Here is a 24,730-nt window from a genome sequence, read left to right as displayed (position 1 = left end):
ACAAATAAAATTTCGAAACAAAATGAATTGAACTCTTTCTTTTCTTATATGATCTTCGATTCATTTCTAACGCATTAAATGTCACATGCAACGGGATTAACTTTATTAAACGGGATAATCGTGAATCTTAATGGATGAATCCATTATTACCGATCAATTAATATAACTTCGATAATCTCGCTAATACCGATTCGGTATTATTTATTTCGCGAGAAAGTAACCTTTGCAACATTCTCGGAAATGCATTTTTTCTTTTTATAAAAAGTTATACATATATATATATATATGTATATATAATTCTTTTTACAAAAATTATAATTTTACCGTTACTGAAGGGATTATAGTCACGACTGTGAGATTATCGTCGTTCTAAAAGTCAATAAAAGATCGATTTTTTTTTATAGAATACTCATCCACCCGTACAAATCGATGGACCTTGCACACAGCCTATTTATTATAGCCTTATAAGCTCGGTTAACTGGTATATTAATTTGCTTTGTAAAAAGAAAAAAAAGAAAAAGAGAGAAAAAAAATAATATCGGCTATAAAGAAAACAATCTTTTTTTTTCTCTTGTTTTTCTTTTTTTTTCTTTTCGATAGAATTGTCGTAGATGATAGTGGTAGTAATCCGACGAATCGGAAGTGAATACATCCTGAGGACCGGATAGAAAGATTAGGGGTTGGCGGGCGGTCCTATCTCGTTGGGACTCTCCAGTCGGCGACTAGCCGGACAACGCGTGGTCGACGGACAAAGCTCTTCTAATTGTCCCCATCAGCGTGGAAGAATGGACCACGGGGCTGCCACTGACAATTTCATTTGTAATTTGCATAAGGCTTATTAAAATCACAATGGAGGAGGAGGAGGAGGAGTAGCCAACAGGGTGCCGCCGCCGCCGCCGTCGGCCGATCGAGGTATATTCATCGACTTTTTCGTACGATTTAAAAATGGAAGGATAATCGTTACGTATGATATGCGCCAAAAGTAATATAACGATAACGATAACGATCCGCAAAAAAGAAAAAAAAGAAAGAGAAAAAAAAAAAAAAAAGAATAAAAAAGCGACCTTTCATTTCTCACAATAATCTTTAGCAATGATCATTTTTTACAAATCTCTTTCGATAAACGAAATTTTGCGATAATTATCAAACCAATTTCTCGATTTATATTTTCGATAAAATATATATATATATATATATACATATATATATTATATGTATATAAATGTTTATATATTATAATATGAGTAATTTATTTTGCTAGAACGAAGTTTTACATATGATTTTAATATCTTTCGAGATTTTGCGATAATTATTGTATGTAAAAAGATTTTTCGATTTCTATTTTTGATAAAATATAAATGTATAGATATAAATCCCAATATATATATATATATATATATATACATACATACATGCACATACACATATACATTTGGTTAGAATAAATTTTTACAAATCATTTAAAAATCGTTCGAAATTTTCTATGATAATTTTTCGATTTGTATTTTCGATAAAGTATGACGAAAATAGTAATCTTTTTTTACAGTTCCTACTTTTTTTTTTTTTTTTTTTTATAACAAATACAAATGTAAAAAAAAGTATGAATAAAATATGTCGCAATAGACTTACCTTGAAGATACACCGTTTTCTTTTTCTCTCGGTTCCCTTCCTTAACGGCTCTAAGAACGTTGTTTAAACGGAATTATCCTGTATCCACGTTGTGTATACGTAATTTCACATTTGCATATAATCACTTCACACATATTCACTATATAAAAAAAATTGATATCGTGAACTAAGAGTTCCAAACTGGACAAAAGAAAAGAAAATAATTTTATATGAATTATCTCGTATAGAGAAATTTAAGAGAAACTTTAACGAAAATTTGAATCTCCTTTCTCTTATTGCCATCATTAGAAAAAAAAAAAAAAAGAAAAAAAAAAAAAAAAAATGCACTAAGTGCGAAATTATTACACAGTTTTGATGAAAAATCTTAATTCAATTTAATTTTATTCGTATCTCGAACATGAAATTAATTGTTATAAGATTATTAACGTATATCATTACCAATTTGGAACTCATTAGTTGTTATATATATATATATATATATAACGTGAAACACGAGAAAAGGTTAACTCGTCGTTTTTTACACTTCAACAAGTCAAACGTAAAATCGTAATTAAATCAAACGATTATCGTTACTAACGTGATCCTTCTTGTTTATACGAAAAACTTGAGTAATAATAATAATACAAATTAAAAATATCACCGAATATTAGATATACAAAAAAAAAAAAAAAAAATAACAAAAAATGCTTAGACCATCTCCCGCACGTGAAGGTCGACGCTAAACTGAAGCGACTCGAAAACGTTATCATATTCCGCGCTACCATTTCCCCCTCTCCCCCGTCAACGCCAGCTACCGACGCCATAAGGCGCGAAATACGCATGTTCACTTTCAAAAATAGTGCGAATCCGAGAGATTCAATAAAGAAATATTATTTTTATGATATTTCCTGACGAACGATTATAACCAATAATGCATGATTACTTGTGATCGATATACGCGTAATCGATAATTTTTTTTTTATCTATCGATTATCGAAATAATAAGATACATTTTTTAAGATATACCTTTACTTATTTTCGTTTTCTTTTTTTTTTTTTTTGTTTTCCTTCACAAAATACGTCGTTAACTGTCTTATCGAAGTACAAAAAATAATATACGAACGCGTAACGATAAGTATCGATATATTTCGAGAATCGTTTAAATCTAAGATCTTTCCAAACTTTTTTTACGTATCGAAATATGTACTTTACAAAAACGATCATTATTCACGAAAATCATCATATTACTCGATCAAATATCTAATAATTTGTCGAAAATAATAATTCTGATATAAAAGGATTTGAAATTAATTTTTATATAGATGTACGAGCTCTGAGAGAAAAAAATTTTATACAGAAATATGGTAAATCGACTTTGAAACACTTCTAATAAACATTTAAGTTATTCTCAAATTTTCTAATATTTAATTAAATTTTGAAAATCTCTGATTTAAACCTATACACACATATATATATATATATATATACACATATATATACATACATACATATATATATATATATACACATGCATATTTTTAAGATAACGATCTTTATAATTGTGTAAGACACGCATAATTAAAAAAAAAAAAAAAAAAAAAAATTATTAATTTTTATTATATCACATACCGTAAATTCTTCTCTGTTGTGTAAAATATATATAAATATGTGTATATATATATGGTGGATAAACATAAATATCAATGACATTGATCTCTCTCTCTCTCTTTCTCTCTTTGTAGTTTTACAATTATATATATTTTTTTGGATGATTGAATTGTACAGCAACTCGTTTACATGTAACATATATGTGTCCTACTACGTAAATTATTTGTAATATATCTTAAAATAAGCGCTCTCGTATTAAAGAGAAGGAAATAGTAACAAGGTTTGTATTTTTTTTTCTTTCTTTTTTTTTTATTATTTTTTTTTTTTTTATTATTTTTTTTTTTATTTTTTTTTTTCCTTAATGAAACGTATATCTGCAAAGGGACGCTCTAATAAGATCACGCGATCAAAGGAGTAAAATGACTATCATTCTAAATATGCATAGTTTGTTTTGTATTTGAGCAAAACAACGCAGAATGTATCGCAAATTCTAAAACCGCGCGCAACGGTAAGGGGAGAGGGGGTCCAATAATACATGATCTTTCATGAAACAATTAAAATTGTTATTGAATTGTCAAGAATAATTAATGATAAAATCGTTTACTTTATGATCTGCATAAATCAACTGACTTATTTTTCTTTCTTTCTTTCTTTCTATTTTTTTTTTTTGTTTTTGTTTCTTTTGATTATGCTTAGATGTTTTTTTTTTCTTTTTATTTTTTATTTTTTATTTTTTTTTGTCGTAACGAGTTTTCACATTTGTTAAGAAATGTACAAACGAAATCTAATAAATCATTTTAAATTAATAAAGAAAGAGTTTCTGATAAGATGATATATATATATATATATATATATTGATAGATGTAATATGAAAAGCCACTCGCGAGATAAGAATCAAACCCAGAGCCAAATTTGACGTTTCCATTGTGATCGAAAAAGAAAAAAGAAAAAGAAAAAGGGAAGAAGAAGAAGAAAAGAAAAAGAGAAAAAAAAAAAAAAGGAAAAAAAATGAGAGAGAAAAAAAGAAAACGGCATATCATACAACTTACGAACTACGTTTGAAGAAAGTTAAAGAAGAAAATTCGCGATGTAGTTTGCTAAAATAATGATCATCCGATTTCTTACTCCGTAGAAACATGGTATACATATATTATATCCTCGACGATCCGTAGCGAGAGTCTTCAAAGTTCGATACGAATGAATTCTTTTTCCCGTTATTATTACGATAGATATATAATATATCGAGCGCATTCACACGTTCGCTACATATATATAAGATATAACATAGTAGTAATAGTAGTAGTAGTAGTAGTAGTAATAATAGTAGTAGTTTAATAGTTAATAGTAATATTAGTACTAGTAGTAGTAGCAGTAGTAGTAGTAGTAGTTTTGGGTTTCCTCTTGCAAAACCGAGCAAAAGACTGTCTCGTACGATTTTATTTACGAATACGGATGAAACGTAGATATATAATAATAAACTATACACGATCGTCTCGATATTATACATTTAATGATATATCCGCAAAAAAGGACGAACGAGAAAGAGTTCGTTGGTAATTAAGATAAAAGGATTCTTAACGATCATAATGGCCGCCAGTTAATAATTTCAATAATTAACGTCCGTGATATTTATTACTTGATAATATTTATGTATATGTACCGCACGTTATCGGTACGAAAAATTATAAAAGATTATCTCACGTGAATTGGTCGATCGCTGGTGACTAGGCACAGCCAACGTGAGGAAATAGAGAATATCACAGACGAAGGAGAAGAGAAGAAACAGCGTCGGCAACGGCACGCATATCTACCAAATCTTAGCTGCAAGGGCTCTCTGCATTAATACATTCTTGCTTCGCTGCTTCATGCGTTCAATGAAGTACTCCTTGCCTTCCAGGTTATCGTCGACAGCTCCAACTTCCTCGCTCTGGCAACAAAGGAGAGTTAGTTGGCTCCTGGGTCGTACTCTCTTGCACGTGTGGCTCATCATCATCACCATCACCATTATCATCATCATCATCATATCATATCATCATATCATCATATCATCATTATCCTTATTATTCCATATCATCATGACCATTTTTCATCATTATCATCTCATCATGATCATCATCCAGAGTTATCATTTATCGTCATCAGCAAGAAGAAGTTAGGCTGTTCTTTTTCGAAAGCCTAGATAGACACAGAAGTGACCTAACCAACCTTGTTAGCCGCGTCGCCCCCCTCTCCCTCTCCCCACCTCTCGTAGTCATCATCATCGCGTTCTTCGCCCTCGCTCAGAGGTCCATCTTGTCTCTTATTGGGAGGAACGCTTGATCCTCCGGCACCTTGCTGATGATCCATTACGTCGTCACCGCCTTCGAGCATCTTGTTGATTTTCTCTTTGGCTTCGTCAACCTTTCTCATTGGATCGGGTGAATAACTGCGATCGCTATATCTATCGCGTGATACTGCCCGACGATCTCTAAAGTCTCGCCTGTCCCTGAAATCGCGGAAGCCCTGCTTACCGTGGAAAAATCTACCACCACGGTTGCCACCACGTCCACGTCCACCGCCGCGATTGTTGAATCCACCGCCACGTCTATTGCCGAAACGATTGTTGTGTTGATTATTGTAGAATCGATTTCTGTTTTGGAAGTTATTGCCACCGCCACGATGATTAGGATTGTTAAAGCCTTGAAAGCGTGGCTTGTAATAAGTCCCACGATTATTGTACAAACGAAACTGTCTCTTGCGATAATAGCCTCTGTCGCCGGACCTACTGCGACTACGACTCCTAGTATAAGATCTTGATCGTGATCTTGACCTTGATCGACTATATGTACCGGACGGCGAACGGCTGTATTTTCTTTCGTAACTGCCGGATCTTCTGTTGGAATAAGAACGCGAACGTGTTCGCCTTGGAGATCGAGATCTCGAGGAACCAGAACTGGATGCACTGCGAGATCTACTACGAGAACGCTTTCCTGGTCTGTCTCTGCTCATTCTCTTGGAAACCGTACCACCTCCTCTACCACTTGATTCGCGTTTCTTAGGCGTCTGTCTGTGCTGTCGATCAGTCTCACTATCGGAATCCGTTCTTGGCCCTTTAGCCTGATTCTGATTCTTTGCTGGTGGCGGTGGACGCGGAGGTTCCGGTGGATGGCCACCTCCACTTCCAGGACATTGACCAATCGGTTGGAATTTACCACCGAGATTGCTGCCGGAGCTGAACTTATTCGGTGTACCTTGAGGTACTGATATAGTAGGGTCCTTGTAAGATTGAAACTTGTTCTGCGGTTGCGGAGTAGGATATTTCACTGGTGCTTGTTTCGGTATCGGAGGTTCCTTAGGTAATGGTGGCGGTGGTGTAGGGGCAGACATCGGTTGGGCAGCTGCTGCTCTCTTCTCCGCCAATTCTCGTTGCATCTGTTTGCGAATATTCAATGACTTTTCTAATGCTGCTCGCTGCAGTTTCTCCTCTAACTCGTTGTCATCGTCTTCGTCACTGTAAACACAAAATTTCATGCCTCTTCATTTCCGTTCGAACGCAACCATCTTTTGCCATTTTTTTTTTTTTTTTTTTTTTTTTTTAAATATTTCCGAAAGAAACATTTGAAAAGAAGTTCTTTTCGCAAAATTATACGATATGCAAGATCTTACCTAGCCGCTTGAGCAGCCTTCCATTTAGCATTTAACGCAGCTGTATCTAAAGTAGGTACTTTAGGTTCAGGATGAATTAACTGTGACTCTTGTTCAAAAATGTCCGTTAAAGGCTTCCTCTGAATTTCTACGAAAGAAAATAAAAATAGAAAGAAAAAAAAAAAGAAAAGAAAAAAAAGAGAAAAAAAAAGAGAAAAGAAAAAAGAAAAAACAAACACATCTCATGAAGCACATGTACAATTTTAATTATCATTATATTAAAAAAAAAACAAAAAAAAAAAAAAAAAAAAAGTAAAATACAAAAAAAAAACAAAAAAGAAAAACGTACCTTTACGCTGCTGAGCGGTCATAGGTATTCTGGGTTCTCGTTCATGATACGCTTTTGATGCCTCATCTCTCTCCCTTTCCCTCTCTCTACGTAGTTCCTCCTCCCTGCGTGAGCTCTCCGCGAGCTTCTCCGCGTTGCTAAGAGGGGAAGGTATGTCATTATACTGTGCTACATACCTAGTAAATATAAAAACATAAGTAGAATGCGATATCTTTAGATAAAAAACAACTTCCGAGTGTCGATGCCAACAGAAAAGACCACAATTGAAATCAACTTAATAAATGAATTTAAGTACTTAGCATTCTTATAACAGTTGATTAGACTAATTTGAATAAGGGGAAATCTAAAAAAAAAAAAAGATAAAATATCTCGAATGTCATTACTACCAAAAAATTGTCTAAGGAGTCCAACCTTTTTAGGACAGCTGTTTCTTTTTCAACTTTCGCATAATAAGCATTTAGTTTCGATTCGAGTTGTTCCAAATCTGGTAAAGACGACTTTTTCAATGCCTCCAAATCTCTTTCAAGTTTATCCTTATTTTTACGCTTCTTTCGTTCCTCTTTCTTCTTCTTCTTTCTACTCTTCTTATCCTCCTTTTCCTTATCCTTTCCTTTCTTCTCCTTTTTCTTCTTTTTCTTCATTTTTTCACTTTCCGAATGCTTCTTTTCCTTTTCCCTTTCTCTCTTCCATCTTGCAGTTTCTTCCAAGAACTTCCTTACCTGAAATGAATATCATGAAACGAATTAACCCTACAGATATATATTTATTCCTTTCATAATTAAAAAAAAAATAAAAAAAAAAAAAAAAAAAAAAAAAAAAGGTACCGCCTGTACATCTAATATAACATATAAGCTCATTATGCTTACCTTATCTTCGTAATCTGAATCATCCTTGGTTTGTTCCAAAAACTTGCGCACTTTAATTTCATAATCATCCATCTTTTCCCGAGTATTGGCATTATAAGAAACCGGTGCAATTACATCATGAGCGGCGGTTGTAGCAGCTGGAGGATTGTTGTATTGAGCCATTCGCTTGCTAAGAGGCGAAAGTGATCCACGATGATCTTTCTTATGTTTCCGTTTTCTGCTTGGCGAACGAGATGCAGATCGCGAACTCCCAGAAGACGAGGAACTGCTCGAATCCGAACTAGATGTACTCGATGATCCACTCGATGACGAACTAGAACTGGAGCTCCATCTTTGTCTTTTTTTTGATCGAGATTTTCTTTCCTTCTTACGTTTCTTTTTCTCCTTTTTATTGTCGCCAACGTCGTTTTCAGTTTCGAAACTTTTAAACGTATCAAGGGGATTCAAAGAAGACGTTAGAGTCTTTGATTTGATATATTCGATAGAATTTCGTGCCTCTTCATGATATGGTGCTATGGCTAAGCAATTTTCATAAGCTTTCTGAGCTTCATCATATTTCTTTTCGTCTTCGTAACTGCGTCCAAGTGCTACCAGAGTTTCGGCCATATATTTACGAGCATTCGCATGAGTTTGATTCAGTTTCAAAGCAGTTTCAAAATCGTCGATCGCTTTCTTGAAACTACCGCTGTTCGCGTACCTAGAACAAATGAAGAAAAAGACAACATTCAAAAGTGTTATATCACAATTATATTAATGATAAATGATTAATTATTATAATATTATAATAAACTTACAATGCTCCTCTAGCAACTAAGCCTTCAACATTTCTTGGGTCAACTGATAGTGCTTTATTAAGACACTGAAAGGCTTCAGAATGGCGGCCAGCTTTGAAGTGATCTATTCCTTCGGCAACACTTCGGAATGCCCACTTGCTTGCTTGTGCCTGTCTCAATTCTGATGCATATTCATTGGGAGGGAAACGTTCTCTAAAAATATTTAATACGAATAACGATCAATAGAAAGATATTATTTTATTATTATTTCAAAATATAAAAATTAATTATAATTATATTGTACCTTAGGCCAACCATGTTAGAATGATTTTCTTGCCCTAGACCCATCAAGTCACAAAGATATTTTATGTTGTTTGGGTTGTTGAAGCCAGTACTATTCTCCAAGAGCGTTTCATAACTCTGACCTTTGTTGTCCACAGCTTTCCTACACCACATAAAAACAAATAATACATTATTGACTTGTAAAGATCATTGTCAAAGACCAGTGGCACAGAAGAAACCAAAGCTACTTCGTTAACGGTAAAACTAAAGACTTGATAATCATGATGACCGAATTTTTACACTCCTTAATTAATAAAATTAATCAGACGCTGCGTAGATATAATTATTGGATTATTTTCAATTTTTTGACATCTCGTCTTGTTTCTTTTATATATATATATGTGTGTGTGTATATATATATATGCGTGTGCATATATACATATATATATATACAATATAAAATATATATATATATATACTTCTTTGGTCGTCTTCTTGAAACATTTATAGTGCAAGGATAATATGGTCCATCCATTCCTCTGGAACGCTGATTCTTCTTTTCGATCTGCATGAATTATTCAAAGATACGACACTAATGCCAAAGATGTTTTATAAGTTATAATCCCTGCTCTCTTTTTCTCTCTCTCTCTCTCTCTCTCTCTCTCTCTCTCTCTCTCTCTCTCGCTCTCTTTCTCTCTCTCTCTCTCGCTCTCTCTTTCTTAAAATAATGAAGAAACAAGATGTTTACATCTTCTGGTATTAGAATCGTTCACGATCTATGTTTATACCGTTAACAAGCAGCAGGGGTCCAAAAACAGGGATGCGGTGCAGAAGGTCGATAAAATTCCTTTGTATATATATATATATATATATGTATTACCAGATAGTTTCATAATTATAAATTTAAAATGGTACACAACCTCATTATTATGTAAACTCGTCTCTCACCTTTCATGTACCGCTAAGACGAATATTTCTAGATTTTTGTATCATGTTTGTAATTCAGAGATTTTCTCAACACAAAAGCACACAGCCTATCATCAATCGACGATGATTACATAAGTTTTTGGTGCGATAAAATAAATTGCATAGCCCTAGGATAGGTCGGGAGCCACGCCTGAGTATATATTATCTTCCAAGTTGACCAAAAAAATTTTTTTTAGATGTAGTAGTAGTAGTAGTAGTAGTAGTAGTAGTAGTAGTAGAAGTAGTAGTACGGTCGCCTGTTTTGCATTTTGTTGAGTCAATTTGAATATGACATCATTTTTTTTTTTTTTTTTATTTGTCAATATAAGCTGTAAGTTTAAATGAGGCATTATTATGACAAGGCGCGATTCTTTTGAGGCTTAAAGGTATAGGATGGGGTGTTTAAGATTTGGGTTGTTTGGTCTCTGCTTTTAATTTCAGCTAAACCACATATGTCTTCTATTAGAAATTAATAGCGTTACTACTAAAAGACTGAGTGTATAATAATAGTGTATAATATAACATTAGATATTATAAGGTCGTACAACAAGGTTTCCTTCTATTTTTTTTTTCTTTTTTTTTTTTTTTTACATTCTACTAACATATTAAAAATGTCCATATCCTGTACCAAAGAAGGTTACAATTTAGATTACATTATATGATCTGATAAGAGACCAAACAACAGTAAATCATTATTATACCTACCGTCTGCAGCACCCACTCTGACCATTCAAGGCTCAACGTCTCAAACTGGAAATTCAACCTCAAAAGACATTGATCTCATTTGGCGCCATAGTTTGGCTGGTGCTTTGAGAGTAACATATCACAAACGTAGATACAATATGTGCACAATAGAGCCATGTCAACCAATGCTCAAGGTTTGAATCATTTGTATCGCATTATAAATTCATCATCATACTGACTATCAACTTTTTATGTTACAGAGTGTCTGGCACCTAAATTCATAAAAATGTGTAAGAGGAATCAAATCTCATTTACCTTGACTTGTTAGTATCACAGTGCGTCTGTTAAATTTCAATTTTGTTTGCCCAACACACTGTTATTCTTACCTTTTCTTTTTACAATGTGTTAAAAAAAGAGGGGAAAAAAAGGAAATGAAGGAGAAAATCGAAAAAAAGAAAAAAAAAAAAAGAAAAAAAAAGAAGAAGAAAAAAAGGAAATCGCAAATCTGTGTTCATTGATTAACATACAATTTAGAAATATAATATTTTCATAAGAAATGCAACCAGCCATAAGTGATGAGAATGCTAATGTCATTATCATCACATTAGATAAAAACCTTTGCCTCCTTAAATATAATTGGTCTTATATGTGATCATATCATATATGAAGTCAGATTTAAGAAAGAAAGAAAGAAAGAAAGAAAAAAAAAGAAAAAAAAAAAAAAAAGAAAAAAAATGTCTAAAAGAACTAGTAGAGTATTTTAGATGTGCGAGACATGTATGTATATAAAAGCTAAGTGCGATGCACGTAAGAAGACATATTCAAGTCTTGTGTATTCCTTTAGTGGTAGACATGTTAATTAAACAGAACTAGCGAAGCGTGTAAATGCAAGAAATTTTCTACCGTACTTATCTATATTTCTCGTAACTTACTTATAAGCTTCTGGAAGATCATCAGAATGAATAAGACCCATAGGTGGATGTGGGGCTTGGCCCTCGCGGGCAGGCATGTTCATTACTGCAACGACTCGTTCCGCCTCAACGTTAACTTCACTGACTACGACGCAGACGAGATCATTTGCCATGTAGCCTCTTGTAACACCTTTCTTGTCCACCGCCGGCACAGTGGCCGTATTCAATATTAGAACCTAATTGCATAACGCAAAAACAAAATCATTTAATAACACTCGTTCATAAAATTAATATTAATATATTATCTAACAAATATACATTAATTCTAAAAATTATATTATATGTATCTTTACATCTTCGTACCAAGATATTTTTACAAAAATGTTTTTCATCTTTTATGTAATTATATTTATAATTTATATAAGCAACATTTTAAATACAATAATTTGATGGTAAAATAATATCTGAAATATATGTGTATATTAATAATATATACCTTTACTCCTAACTCAGTAACAACTCTAGGACAATCAGAGCAGTTGCAAAGAACCTTCAGAAGAAGACCAGGAGCACTTTTACTCATCACTTGTGCATAAATTACATCTCCGACAACTAAACTCTGTAAATATTTAATTTGTTGACATTAGAAATGCAAATATAATTTCATTAGATATAGCTATCAAGTAAATATAATCGTTTAAGAAATATACTTACTTCCAAGAAGTTTCTGATACGTTGAGACTTTTCCATAGTGACAAAAGTATCGAGTCCTGGCATTGTTGCATAAAATTCTGAAAATAAATAATACAATGGTTTCTTAGAATGAGAAAATATAATAACATAATGGAGATAAGTGAAAACATAAAAGAATATTTTACCTTCATCTCCTAATTCTTGCTTAATAGGCTCTATAGTCTTCTCAAGATTTGCTTTATCATAAAGAGCATCTGCTTTCTTAGCGAGGAATTGCTGAAGCTTCAGTCTTTTTCCTCTATCTCCGAAGCTATAATAAAAACGTAAATACATTGTATTTTACGTTATTATGCAATCATAGATATGAGTTGTATGATAAAGAAAATTATGACAAAAATATCTGAAATAAATTTAATTACACACCTAAGTGTTTTCTGTCTCTGTTGATAAATTTCAAAATTGGGTTCCTTGAGATTGAGCATAGCCAACTCATTCTCGTTGCGTTCTCCTTCCCACACTTTCTGCAACTGCTGACCATGGTAGTTTAATGCCTGCGCAACAAGGCGCGCGTCCATTGATTCCATTTTGACTCAGGAAATAGAGCAACCTAACCTGTAAGACTGTGAAAATCCGTAGGTTCGCATGGTTCTTCCTTTTTTATTTATAATAATACAAGGACCAATGTGGTATATCTTAATAAATTTCAACATGCATCTGCCTTTAATCGATTGCTGCTACGAGATCCAAAAGTATGTAGGCATTATGCAAGAAAACCACCTCTCAAGGCACAGTCCAGAAGCCAAGGACACGTGCATGTAAATCTCGGTTTCCACCGACTGAATATCCATAAATCATAATACATTTGATTCCACTTAGCATTCTTTCTTATTAAAATATTGATGCTCGTGTAATACTGATTATCGTAAAACCAAGGTCTCCAAATTTAACGCTATTCTGCGTATCATTACTCGTCAGACAAAGCAAATGTTCAAGAAACCGGGTGCCGAAGGTCGATTTACCTGTGTGTAGATGATCTTTTTTTTTTTTCCTTTTAGACGGCGATTTTAACAATGTTTAAATGCGTCTAACATTTGTGATGTACTTTTTAGTACTAGTATACAAGACGCTTACATAGGATAAAGGCGCGTTATATTGATTTATCGATAACAAGATGGTCGTCGGGGGAAGCCGGACTGCAAAGGGCGATGACGCCATGACGCTCCAACAGGCCATCTTTTCCCGACGATTGTCCACGCCCGTTATTTTTCGTCTCATGGGACGATAGACCCATTTTTCGTCCAAAAAAAAGCTGAAATATTACTCACCGTTGCTCGAGAATTACGTTCCGACGATCTGACTATGAAATTTCTGAAAATATCACGGTCCACTAAGCTGCATCGTCGCTGACGAAACAACTGCGTTCACACGATCTAGCAAACGTTGTACGACTCATCGGCAGGAGGGAGCCGGAAGAAAGAAACTCCCGAGCATATGTTGGCGCATGCGTACAAGTGTTTCAAAAAGACGACCAATAAGGAATGAATTAAGCGACCAATCTCGACGCTGATTGGTAGCTATATACGGACGTTCATATTTACAGGTTAAATCAAGAAAAATATTTATTATTCGAATGAGTTTAAATAATCAAATGTGTTAATATAGGATATATATTACGAATTCTAAATTTTTCCTTAATCATTAAAACTTTCGATTTCAACAATTGATATTTCGTATTTAAAATTTTACCTTCTACAAATAATAGACTAATCTGTAATATGGATTCACCGATTAAGCGCCAAGCATTCTTTATTTCCGGTTAAAGGGAACCAATAGTGAAAGACGTACTAGTCATTGATGGCGTGTTTTTTTATCGATTATTTGCCAAGTAATGCTCCAGATATAGCGATAAGGAATAATAAGCGGGTCATTTAAAAACAAAAAATGTATTTTATGAAAATTAATTCAAATTATTTTTATTTTATTTTTCATTTTATCCTATTTTTTCCTATTTATTTTTCATTTTATTTAGTTCATATATATATATATACACATATATGTATATATATATATATATATATATATATATATATATATATATATATATATATAAACGATATTAAAATTCACAAAATGTGTGTTGTAACTCAATATTATTATTAACAATAAATATAAATGTTATGTTATTAATAATAATAAAAATAAATGTTTCATCAAATTTATATAATGTAAGATATGTAATAGATGTATAAAATATTTTGATACTTTGTAATTTGAATGATGATATAAATAAAAAGAAACCAACTTGCATTAATCAAGTACCAAAACCATTTGTATAAATATATATATATAATATACAATATTCTTCTGTCACCATTTGATCTTACATCATATATTACTGATAACTTTTTTTTATTCCTTTTTCTTAGTTTTATCTTTTTTCTTAGAATCCACAGTTTCAACATTCCAATAATAAAGAATTTGTGCAGCTATGATGGCATTTGCAAAAGTTGAACACGAGTACATAACTATCATAGTTGTATCCCCAGTTTCTTGAATAGAAGTAAATATTCTTGCTAATGAACCAAAGAAAAGCATAAAGCCTGTTATTGCAGATAACTGGCCGGTACTTCCATTGGAATAATTTGTATAAGCTTGTATGAACTAGAACAAAGGTAATAATGTTTAATATACAAAAGATATTATATCGTTATTTTAATATAATTACCTTGCTAATAAGAACGATAGGTATATTCATTGCTTGACAGGTCCAAAGTAAATTAATTGGTGCTAAACCACTTATAACAGTGGTAAGTATAGATATATAACCTGCTAGAAAGGCCGTTGCTTTTGCAGTATCCCCGTTAAAGTGAAAAACCAATAATGCAATTATTAATGTCTGTATACCTAACGATACTCCGTCTCCCCATGAGCTATAAATATAATTATATTTAATATATTCATTCATTCTTTTATTTAATATATTCATAAATTATCTAATAATCATTGAAAAAATAAAATTTCTGCTTACCTAAACGGAAAACCGCTCGCATAACTGTAGGATGTCATAGCAGTGATAGCAAATAAATCTAATAATACGCTAAAGATATTAATACCTTTGCTATCTTTATTTTTAAAAATTTTGACAATTTGTGGCACTTTCACTAAAATAAATAATATATTATTTTAATAATATAAAAATTTTAATAATAGAAAATAAATATTGTCTATAAGTAAGGCATAAGACAATTCTATTATTGTTTCAACTGGATACAATCAAATATTGTTAAGTTAAAAAAATAATTTTCTAACCCAATAAGGATCCAGCGATGATGCCAAGTCCTAACATCTTACTCAGTGTTTCTTTGAAACATTCAACTGAAACATTTTCAATATTTTCATGATTTACTTTTACAGGTGCATATATACTGCATATATAATCCATATTTAATTTAAAAACAATTTATTTATATTATCATTAACAAGTCATCAAGACCAATTTCAAATTTAGTGTCGAAAAAAAATCGAAAATCGTAGACTTTATTTTGATTTGCATTCGTTGTTATATACGCATAAACATAAGAATGTTACATTTGTATGTTGTCAAAGATAAATTTAAAAAAAACTCTATGTTTTTTTCAAAGACATCTGCGATTTATTATACCTGTTATGAAAATTTGAGAGAAACATTGTTCCTTTTTTTTCTTTTTTTTTCTTTTTCTTTTTTTTTCTTTTTTTTTTTTTTTTTTTTTTTGTAAGAATTTTACATCATTATTAGAAAATTGCTCGATTAATTTCTTGCCAATTTGAAATTTGTTTCGAACATCATGTATATTCATCCACGTGACTGTTGCATATGTGCATAAGTGAAGATGTATTAAACTATTTTATATTACTACGATAACTTTACGATTTCTAAATAATAATGGATTTATATAATAAAATATTTTATCTTACCATGTAGAAAATTCAGATCGTCGAAATATATTTTTATACATTGTTTTGTAAAAAAGTATAATGATATATTTTTGATAAAGGTTGCCATGTTCTCACAAATATATATTATTACAATGTAAGTTTAACAAAATTCAATCTTATTATTCACACTAATTCACATCTATTGTATATAATAACACAGAATTAATTAGATTTTTTTTAATTCAATGTATTATTATTTAAAATTTGTATTGAAACGTTAAAAATTAATACGATTGTCGATACTCAAACGATATAAACTACCAGATGTTCGGTAATGATAAATACAAAGTAGACTCGTAAAGTAAACGATTTTGACTCGCAGTAGAAGAAGTAGAATCATTCCTCTCCGCCGTTGAAAAATTAACGTTTCATCTATTGAACTCTCATTCACTAAACTGTACTTTGACAGTAACATTATAATCTCTTACCAACCGGCTAACTTCTTTACCGATCGAACCGAGCATGCGCACTTCGTCGCACTTTAAAACCGCGAGATTTCGAATCTACCGCATTTCTCGATAATCGATGAAATCACGCTTCTATCTATTTTGAGCGTACTTTGTTCAAATAAGATCAGACAACGACAGTGTCATGTTTATCATTTGTCATTAATCCTTTAGATAACCAATATTGTATCTTGTCAAACATTCTAGTATCTTAAAAAATATCTTCTCTTTTCCTATATGCCAGACTTTATCTCAACAGCACGTTTTTTCTTACAAATAAAATAATAACTCTGACGAACTTTAGTGATAATTGGTCAGATCTCTTATATCTAATGGTAAGTAAATTTGAACAGATTAAATCCGATAACAATATGACGTATAAATATTAATTGGTTACAAAATGGATCATTCTTTTTACTCTATAACAAGACTGAACGATCGTTTTATATGTTATACAACTTTGATATTAAATGACATTGCTAAATCGATCGATATGCTTAACTTCTGATCTCTCTTTCTTTTTTCGATGTTCGTGTGAAGTTACACATTCGTGCTATTTGATCGAACTCGATAAAGATAAGAAAGCGAATCGATCTCGTTATGATAATCATCGAGAGATAATGTATAAACGTTATTTCACTAGTTAAATTTTTATCTAATTTATCGATGTAAAATCAAAGCCGTTCGATCAAAAATAATGAACATATATTTTTCGGATTCTACTCGAATATCTGATAGCTTTTCTGAGTGGATCAAAGATGTATTCGTACAAGTGGGTCAAAGAACACGAAACGTTTACTTCACGGGAGTGATCTGATTAACCACGCGATTGCTTTGACTTCTTTACCTATATTCGGTAGCACTATATGCGAGGCCAGAAGGCTGAAACCGAAAGAAGGCACCGTAGGAGGTGCCTGGTACGCTGCTCGTAATCAACCACCACCACCTAGACAAGCCTCTCGCACGCAGGGCCGTTTCCTCTTTTAATATATTTCCTAAAATAATTTCAAACCACTTAACAATATCCTCCCTTACTCCTCGTTTTATCTTTCCTTTTCATTTATCCTTTTCATATATCTTGAAATTATAATAAACAAAGTAATTCTTCCATTAATAATCGTAACAGCATTTATTGGAGGAATTTAAATTAGATGAAAAAAAAAAAAAAAAAATAACAATGTAAAAATTAACGTTGCGATTCTATCAAAACAAAAAAGGAAATACGCTTTTACTTATCTCAATTGGACGTCCCTGAGCTTTAAAACGTCCCTGAGTCACGCGCCTGCGGAATTCCGAATTGCAACCACTGACATATACCTTGTGTATTCCTCGATGAAGAAAGTTTAGTCCTGACCTGGTTGCCGACCAGGTCGGACTTTATTAATGTCTTCGTTTCTTTTTCTCGTGAAAGTGGAATGACAAATAGAAATATTTTTATTTTTCGATTTTTAGTAGGATTTCTATAATAATGCCATTTGTGTTCGAAAATATGTTGACATTTTTTTTAATACGTTCAACAGGTATCATTGACGAACGGAATTAAATGTCCTGCGAAGGCACATTTTCATATAAATATTAATTTCAAAATAATTATAATCGCGCGTGAAATTTTCCAAGGTGTTCCAGACAGTAGTAACGACGATCTTGTTGAGGTGGTTCTTCGTAGGGATGAAGCGAAACTCTTGAAAATCAACTAAACGCAACCGAGCAGAAATACTTCGCCGGTTAACAGGTGCGCTACATGAATGCCATCAACGATGCACCGCCGAGTTTCTGGAAATTCGGTGAGGAAAAAGGGGAAAATAAAAATACAGAAAACATCGATAATTCTGTTGTAAAATGTGACGACCAGCTAGAGATTCATCACGACGATAAAAAAAATGAGGAAAAGCTTACGGAAGGTTTTTTCTTTTTTTTTTACATATATATATGTATATATATATATTTATTTATTCATTTATTTATTAAGAAGGATGTTAAGAAAAAGGAGTTCATAAATTAAAGATAACATGATCGTTGTTAAATTATATGTAAAAAAAAATGTTTTAGTCAAAGCAAGTAAAATAGTTACCAGTTGCTTTCAATTCTTTTATTTTCTTTTGTATGTTTTCTTTTTTTTCCTTTTTTTTTTTTTCTTTATAAATATCGAAATAAAAATATCATCTTGAACTTCTTGTTTTAATATCCTTTATGAATTAAACTTATCAATCAGGTAATTCATACACATCAACGCAAAGAAAAAAAGAAAAGAAAAGAAAATATTATACACATTATACTTTTATTTTACCTCAATAGATTCTCCTTGCGAGGTTTTGGACTCTGATCTATCAACAGAATTATCACCGACACTGCAAGAAAGATTTTTATGTGTCAAACAAAAAGTGAAAGATGCAATAAATGCTCATCATACGTTTATGATATATGGAAGAGCAAGAGTGATTCGTGAAACTTTGCTTAAGAAAGGATGGTGCGAAAAATTCTTTAGAAGAAATTCTAATGGTAATCCGTCATCGCAAAATCAATTTTTTAATAAACATTTTCCTAATCTCTTTCACGTTTCTTTTTTTTTTTCAGTCGAACAGTATCTACATGTTGAGTCTAATCCAATAGTATTATTAAGGGGTATTGGTGACTTGAAAGATCAACAAAGTGAACGACAATTAATTTCAAGAATGCTGAGTAATCATACCGTCGATTTTCTATGGAACACAGGATCGGAATGGCCTGGTTGGCCTTCGCAAGAAAATAAAACGACGGTATTCAATAGGTTCTATCGCGCTGGTTTTACTTCTAAGGTGACTAAGAATTTTCTTAAATATTATTGATTATCAAATTACACTAGAATCTAATTAAATTAACAAGAAGATTTGAAATCAATTTAGATAATATTTTTACACTAATATAAAACCCTTAGATTGGTCTATGTTCAAACGTCAGACAGATGCATTGGTATTACGAAGCTGGAGTAGCTAACACTCTATTTCCACGTTGCTATAATATATGTCAGGGTGATCAGATGCACGCATTTATCGAAGACTTTCGGTAAGAGTCAATTATGTATCGTTTCACCATTCCTTACTGTCAAAATTTATATTGCCTTGGTCTTACAATAATCATCTTGTCAAAAAAAAAAAAGATGGTCTGAAAGAAAATTATCCTATTATAATTTTCAATGTAAGATATTACGCATCAAATCATGTTTCATTCATTACTGTAGAATTTGTATTGTCTTGTTGGTTTCATAATATTAAAAAAAAAAAAAAAAAAAAAAAAATAAAAAAAAAAAAAAGAAAAAAGAGAGAACGAGAGAGAAATTTGTTCTAAAAAAGAAATATCCTATTGTAATTTTCAATGATACAAAAAAATGCAACAACTTATATATTAATATTAAGAAGATTATTACATACACAAAGCTTAGATAAAACGTGAGCAAGAGTATACCTTGCTTCCGATCAGATTCACCACTTGCCTGAGTCTCTTGAAGTGGCTGGTAGACAAAATCGATACCGAAGGTGAGAACGCAACGCGATCACCAACAGGTACGATACCTTTGAAAGCTCTTGACTTTGCTATCAAAAGATGCAGCGATTATATCAGTGCACAATCGCACGAGGACATCGATCGAGAAACTGAAAAGGTTTGGTCTCATCAATGGGACCAGTTTATTGGATGGTATTACAAAATTGTTTCAGACGATGCTGTATTCATTCGCAACAATGTACCTTTTCATGTAAGTTGATAGTTTTATTGTCATCATTCATTATAAATTTTTCAAATCAATTTCGATATCGTCCGTACGAATAAACATGTTTGTTAATGTAAAATAGAAATACTTCCTGGCAGCACGACACTTGTTAAAAAGGATTAAAAAGTATTGGCCACAGATCGATATGGATGGTATTATGAACGTTTGGATATTAAAACCAGGAAATAAAAGTCGTGGTCGTGGGATTGTATTAATGAACAAACTCGATCATGTTATTGCAAAAGTTAATCCCTCGAACAAAGCGGATGCTCGTTATGTCGTTCAAAAATATATTGGTAATAATAATTATTTTTATTAACTTTAGACGTTCAATATATGAAAATTGATTTTTCGTTTATTGTATTTAGAACGACCACTTCTCATCTATAACACAAAATTCGATATAAGACAGTGGTTCATCGTGACGTGTGCACAACCCTTAACTGTATGGATGTTTAAGTAAGTTTTATACCAATATACAGGCACAAACACAAAGAGAGAGAGAGAGAGAGAGAGAGGGAGAGAGAGAGAGAGTCAATATTTAAAGTGAGCTAGAAAAACGAAAAAATTAGGTCAATTATTAAATCATACCTTCGCTACTTAGACACTTTTTTTTTTTAGTATAACAGTAAACTTTCGTGCCGCGTATTCGTGCTCATCCTTTACGTCGAAATGCATCATTAGCAGTACGTTTTCTTAATAATTATCATTAATTTGTGTATATTTCGAACAGTTTATAGTCCAAGGAAAAATTTCACTTCTTGTACTTAGAAATTAAAGTGTCATTACATGTAGGCTTGACTTATCCGCAAGAAATTGCTAATTACTTGAATACCATAAAATTGATCTCTCTTAGCCTAGTTTGTAAAAGTACTTTCGTAAATTATCTTACGAACTAAATTAAATGAATAATTGTCGATAGAATAAAAAGTTTAACTATTCTAATCTTCATTAATTCTTCGTGATATATTCTTGAGAGATTAGTGTGAATGTAGCTTAAATATAGATCTATAGAGAAAGAAAGAGAGAGAGAGATTCAACAGGTTTTATATTCGAGATGAAATAAATTTAAGGAAGGTAAGGGAATATTAGGTATTTGATATTTAACGATGACATAGAAACGACTGAAGTGCAACAGGTTCGAAATATTATAAGAAGGGTTACCATATACGTTCTCGATATTTCACAATAGAAATATGAAAAGAACATTTCTTTTCACTTAGGGAAAGCTATCTACGATTTTGTTCGCAAAAATTCTCCCTTACGGATTTTCACGAATCGATTCATCTCTGCAATCATGCGGTTCAATGCAAGTATAAAAATTGCATTGATAGAGATCCAGCACTTCCAACTGATAATATGTGGGATGCTACGACTTTCAAAGAATATCTCAGGTATGATTCAAATGATCTTTAGTAATCCTATTCTTTTTTTAAATCAAACGAAATTTTGTTTAAGATCTCAAGGTCACGGGGAAGCTTGGGACGAGCAAATTTACCCTGGCATGAAGCAAGGACTAGTGGGATCCCTTTTGGCTAGCCAAGAAGCGATGGATCGTCGAAAAAATAGTTTTGAATTATACGGAGCTGACTTTATGGTTATGGACGATTTTTCGGTATGGCTTATAGAGATTAACAGTCATCCTGATATGAGCTATTCTAGTAGCGTGACTACACGTTTATGTAGGCAAGTCATGGAGGATACTATCAAAGGTAATGATAGACACAATGTTTACATTACAATGTATTTACAAATTCTTTTTTTTTCTTCGGTCTTTTTTTCTTCTTTTTTTTTTTTTTTCTTCACATCGACAGTGGTAGTAGATTACCGAGAAAATAAGAACGCTGATACAGGATTATTCGAGTTAGCATACAAACAACGCATGCCAAGTTGTCAGCCCTATTTAGGAGCTGCATTATCTCTTCAAGGTACTCGTATTATTACAAGTGAAAAAAAATCTAATTGGAATCTGCATGAATCGAAGACGAGTCTTACGTCAAAAACCCCTGTGGTAAAGGATATAATTAATATAGTAATTATAAAATACAATTTACAAATTTGTCAAGGTCTATTATTTAATTTAATCAGGTGCCTTTGGCTAAGAAAAAATCTCTGGTACATAGTCAGATAGGACCTGTGATAGTTGATCTTATCGAAGAATTAGAAATTCAATTGGATCAAGAATTTTATTCTTATTATAAAACGGAATCGCCTAATCACAGACAAGCATTACCAGCAACTGCACCAGTATTCCCAAGAACTTTAAAATCATCTGTGCCATTTGAGAAACCTGACAGAATGACAAAAAGCACGTCTGCTGGAACAGTTCGTACTCGTGCAACTACAAAACATTCTCATTTGGATCAGGTTGGTAAATTTAATAAATCTATCGTTTCATTTTCATCTTTCTTCACGTATATATGTATATATATATATATAACCAAATCAGTCAAAGGTAACGTATAAGGAAAAATCTTCAAATCCAAAAATTATAAGAAAAGTACGTGCCACTCCTATTACGACGAACATTAAACACGAAGTGTCTTCTACGAGGCAAACATTACTATCAAAGATTATGGCTTTGCAACAACAATCGTCTTACGTTGTACCGAAAGTAAACAAATCATTTAAGAAGAACGAGGAAAAGGTATGTACGTTTCTATTGAAAATGAAAATGTACACACGTGATGCTAGTTAATTAATTGTTTCGTTTTATTTCTTTTTTTTTTTTGTTTTTTTCGTTAGATCATTCACACAGCTGTAAGAGATGCTATGAAGAAATATAAGAGAACTGGAAATATTACATCTAATATACCAACCATACCGCCTTTACCATCTTTACTTACACCACGTAACAAGGTCGCTCATACGTCCACGACAAAAAATAAAAGTCGAGCATATTCGAAAAAGACGAATGAAAAAAGAAACAAAGTTCTGACGGATGTCCCGAATATGTATGCTTTTGGTCTTAGCTTAACAAAATAGATAAATAAATAAATAAATAAATAAATAAATAAATAAGTAAATAAATAATTGAATAATTAAATAAATAAAGAAAAAACAATTATTTGCCGTTACATATATTAAATATTATATATCTTCATTGTTAATCTAATTTTAAATTTTATCTTTAATCGATTTACAATGATAACGTTGACTCTGATTGTATATTATTATGTTTTTAAAATCTAATTATATTGATCAATTTTCGAAAGAAATCAAGAAAAATTGATAGTACATATATAATAAAATTTATTTATCTAATTGAAAAATAGAAAAGAACTATACCGCATTTCATCTGATCGAAAGATTTTATATTCTATCGTAAATAATTTTTAAACGCGATTGATTTTAAATCAATAATATTGCAAGATTTATTTATTAAAGAAATTTATTTATCGTTTTCGTAATCTACATGTATCATGAATGTTCCAGTGTTCCTGTAAATGTCATTTTTAAATATTCATAACTTCATGTATTGCGTAATAATTAATATTGAATTACTTTTATCGAAAATGAAAAATTCTTAATCCTTATTCGTTTCCCTCAAACGTTGTCAAAGTAAAGAGTACATATATTTAGAAAAATAAAAAAACATACAATCATTTCCGGTAAGTATATAAATGTTATATTTTATTTTATTTATTATTCTTTATGCTTTTATCGTAAAACAAATGATCTACCATCAAAGAATTATATTAAATACTACTTACTGTAATTCACACGTAATCAATTGTTATTTATGCGTGAGAGGGGAATTACTAACACAAGCATACCGATACGATAAACGCATGGTGGGGATAGCGTTCCCCTTTTGCATTCATAGTTCATATTTTGTCCATACTCGTCGCTGAAGTCATACACGCTTTGAACAAAAGATAGTGAACAGCCTAAACATTATTTCCGTTCGTTCTGTTAACACAACCAAACGATGTTACATTTATAAATTCATATTCACGTTTGCAATATGTTCTATTGGGTTCAATGTTAATGATAAAAGTTTTCTTTTGATAATATTCTTTCATAAAATGGCACAATCCGATTTAATTGTAAATCATCAAAGTTTTCTAAATAAAAATATTGAAACGATAAGAATGATCGAAAATGATATGGATAAATTAATCTTTCCTAATGAAAGGAAAGATAATTTTCAATGTACTTATTTTCGACGTCGTACATCCAAAACATCGGTCGGTAATT

At 31.8% G+C, this 24,730-nt stretch overlaps 3 protein-coding genes across 9 annotated transcripts in view; 1 reads left to right on the top strand and 2 right to left on the bottom strand.

Annotated features, from left to right (window-relative positions):
• LOC124432962 (tetratricopeptide repeat protein 14 homolog) overlaps window positions 1-13,822 on the bottom strand; it is a 338,911-nt gene extending 325,089 nt beyond the window's left edge. For 3 of the 6 annotated variants that reach the window (XM_046982360.1, XM_046982365.1, XM_046982363.1), the window contains exons 1-14: window positions 13,690-13,822; window positions 12,788-12,984; window positions 12,550-12,674; window positions 12,386-12,462; window positions 12,168-12,290; window positions 11,693-11,907; window positions 9,133-9,273; window positions 8,850-9,041; window positions 8,056-8,752; window positions 7,601-7,908; window positions 7,190-7,365; window positions 6,862-6,988; window positions 5,422-6,706; window positions 1,630-5,143 (exon numbers count right to left, since the gene is read on the bottom strand). In XM_046982360.1, the coding sequence (XP_046838316.1) occupies window positions 5,024-5,143; window positions 5,422-6,706; window positions 6,862-6,988; window positions 7,190-7,365; window positions 7,601-7,908; window positions 8,056-8,752; window positions 8,850-9,041; window positions 9,133-9,273; window positions 11,693-11,907; window positions 12,168-12,290; window positions 12,386-12,462; window positions 12,550-12,674; window positions 12,788-12,948 (3,747 nt within the window). In that variant the 5' untranslated portion in view covers window positions 12,949-12,984; window positions 13,690-13,822 and the 3' untranslated portion in view covers window positions 1,630-5,023. The remainder of the gene's footprint in view (window positions 1-1,629; window positions 5,144-5,421; window positions 6,707-6,861; window positions 6,989-7,189; window positions 7,366-7,600; window positions 7,909-8,055; window positions 8,753-8,849; window positions 9,042-9,132; window positions 9,274-11,692; window positions 11,908-12,167; window positions 12,291-12,385; window positions 12,463-12,549; window positions 12,675-12,787; window positions 12,985-13,689) is intronic. The other 3 variants (XM_046982361.1, XM_046982362.1, XM_046982366.1) reach the window with 3 other exon arrangements.
• An 844-nt stretch (window positions 13,823-14,666) lies between these two features.
• On the bottom strand, window positions 14,667-16,703 carry LOC124421784 (mannose-P-dolichol utilization defect 1 protein homolog). The gene is made up of 5 exons (XM_046957393.1): window positions 16,319-16,703; window positions 15,674-15,739; window positions 15,393-15,525; window positions 15,090-15,294; window positions 14,667-15,025 (listed from the first exon to the last, which is right to left on the bottom strand). Exons 1-5 carry the CDS (start codon window positions 16,404-16,406, stop codon window positions 14,774-14,776), a joined length of 744 nt encoding a protein of 247 aa, XP_046813349.1. The 5' UTR covers window positions 16,407-16,703; the 3' UTR covers window positions 14,667-14,773.
• A 165-nt stretch (window positions 16,704-16,868) lies between these two features.
• LOC124421783 (tubulin glycylase 3A-like) lies at window positions 16,869-24,718 on the top strand. Of its 2 annotated transcripts, XM_046957391.1 has the most exons (14): window positions 16,869-18,305; window positions 18,403-18,686; window positions 19,081-19,284; window positions 19,360-19,580; window positions 19,700-19,827; window positions 20,242-20,515; window positions 20,613-20,826; window positions 20,899-20,989; window positions 21,754-21,924; window positions 21,989-22,242; window positions 22,345-22,541; window positions 22,619-22,897; window positions 22,980-23,177; window positions 23,276-24,718. In XM_046957391.1, the coding sequence occupies exons 2-14, from the start codon at window positions 18,527-18,529 to the stop codon at window positions 23,513-23,515; spliced, it is 2,631 nt and encodes an 876-aa protein (XP_046813347.1). In that variant the 5' UTR covers window positions 16,869-18,305; window positions 18,403-18,526; the 3' UTR covers window positions 23,516-24,718. The 2 variants fall into 2 exon arrangements, with proteins under 2 accessions (XP_046813347.1, XP_046813348.1); XM_046957392.1 differs by having other exon boundaries at window positions 16,869-18,569.
• Window positions 24,719-24,730: the final 12 nt, after the last annotated feature.

The sequence above is a fragment of the Vespa crabro genome, chromosome 2, assembly GCF_910589235.1.
Source record: "Vespa crabro chromosome 2, iyVesCrab1.2, whole genome shotgun sequence".
Classification (NCBI taxonomy): Eukaryota; Metazoa; Arthropoda; class Insecta; order Hymenoptera; family Vespidae; genus Vespa; species Vespa crabro.
Note: the sequence above shows the minus strand (reverse complement) of the source record. Positions and strands in the feature narration are given on the sequence as shown.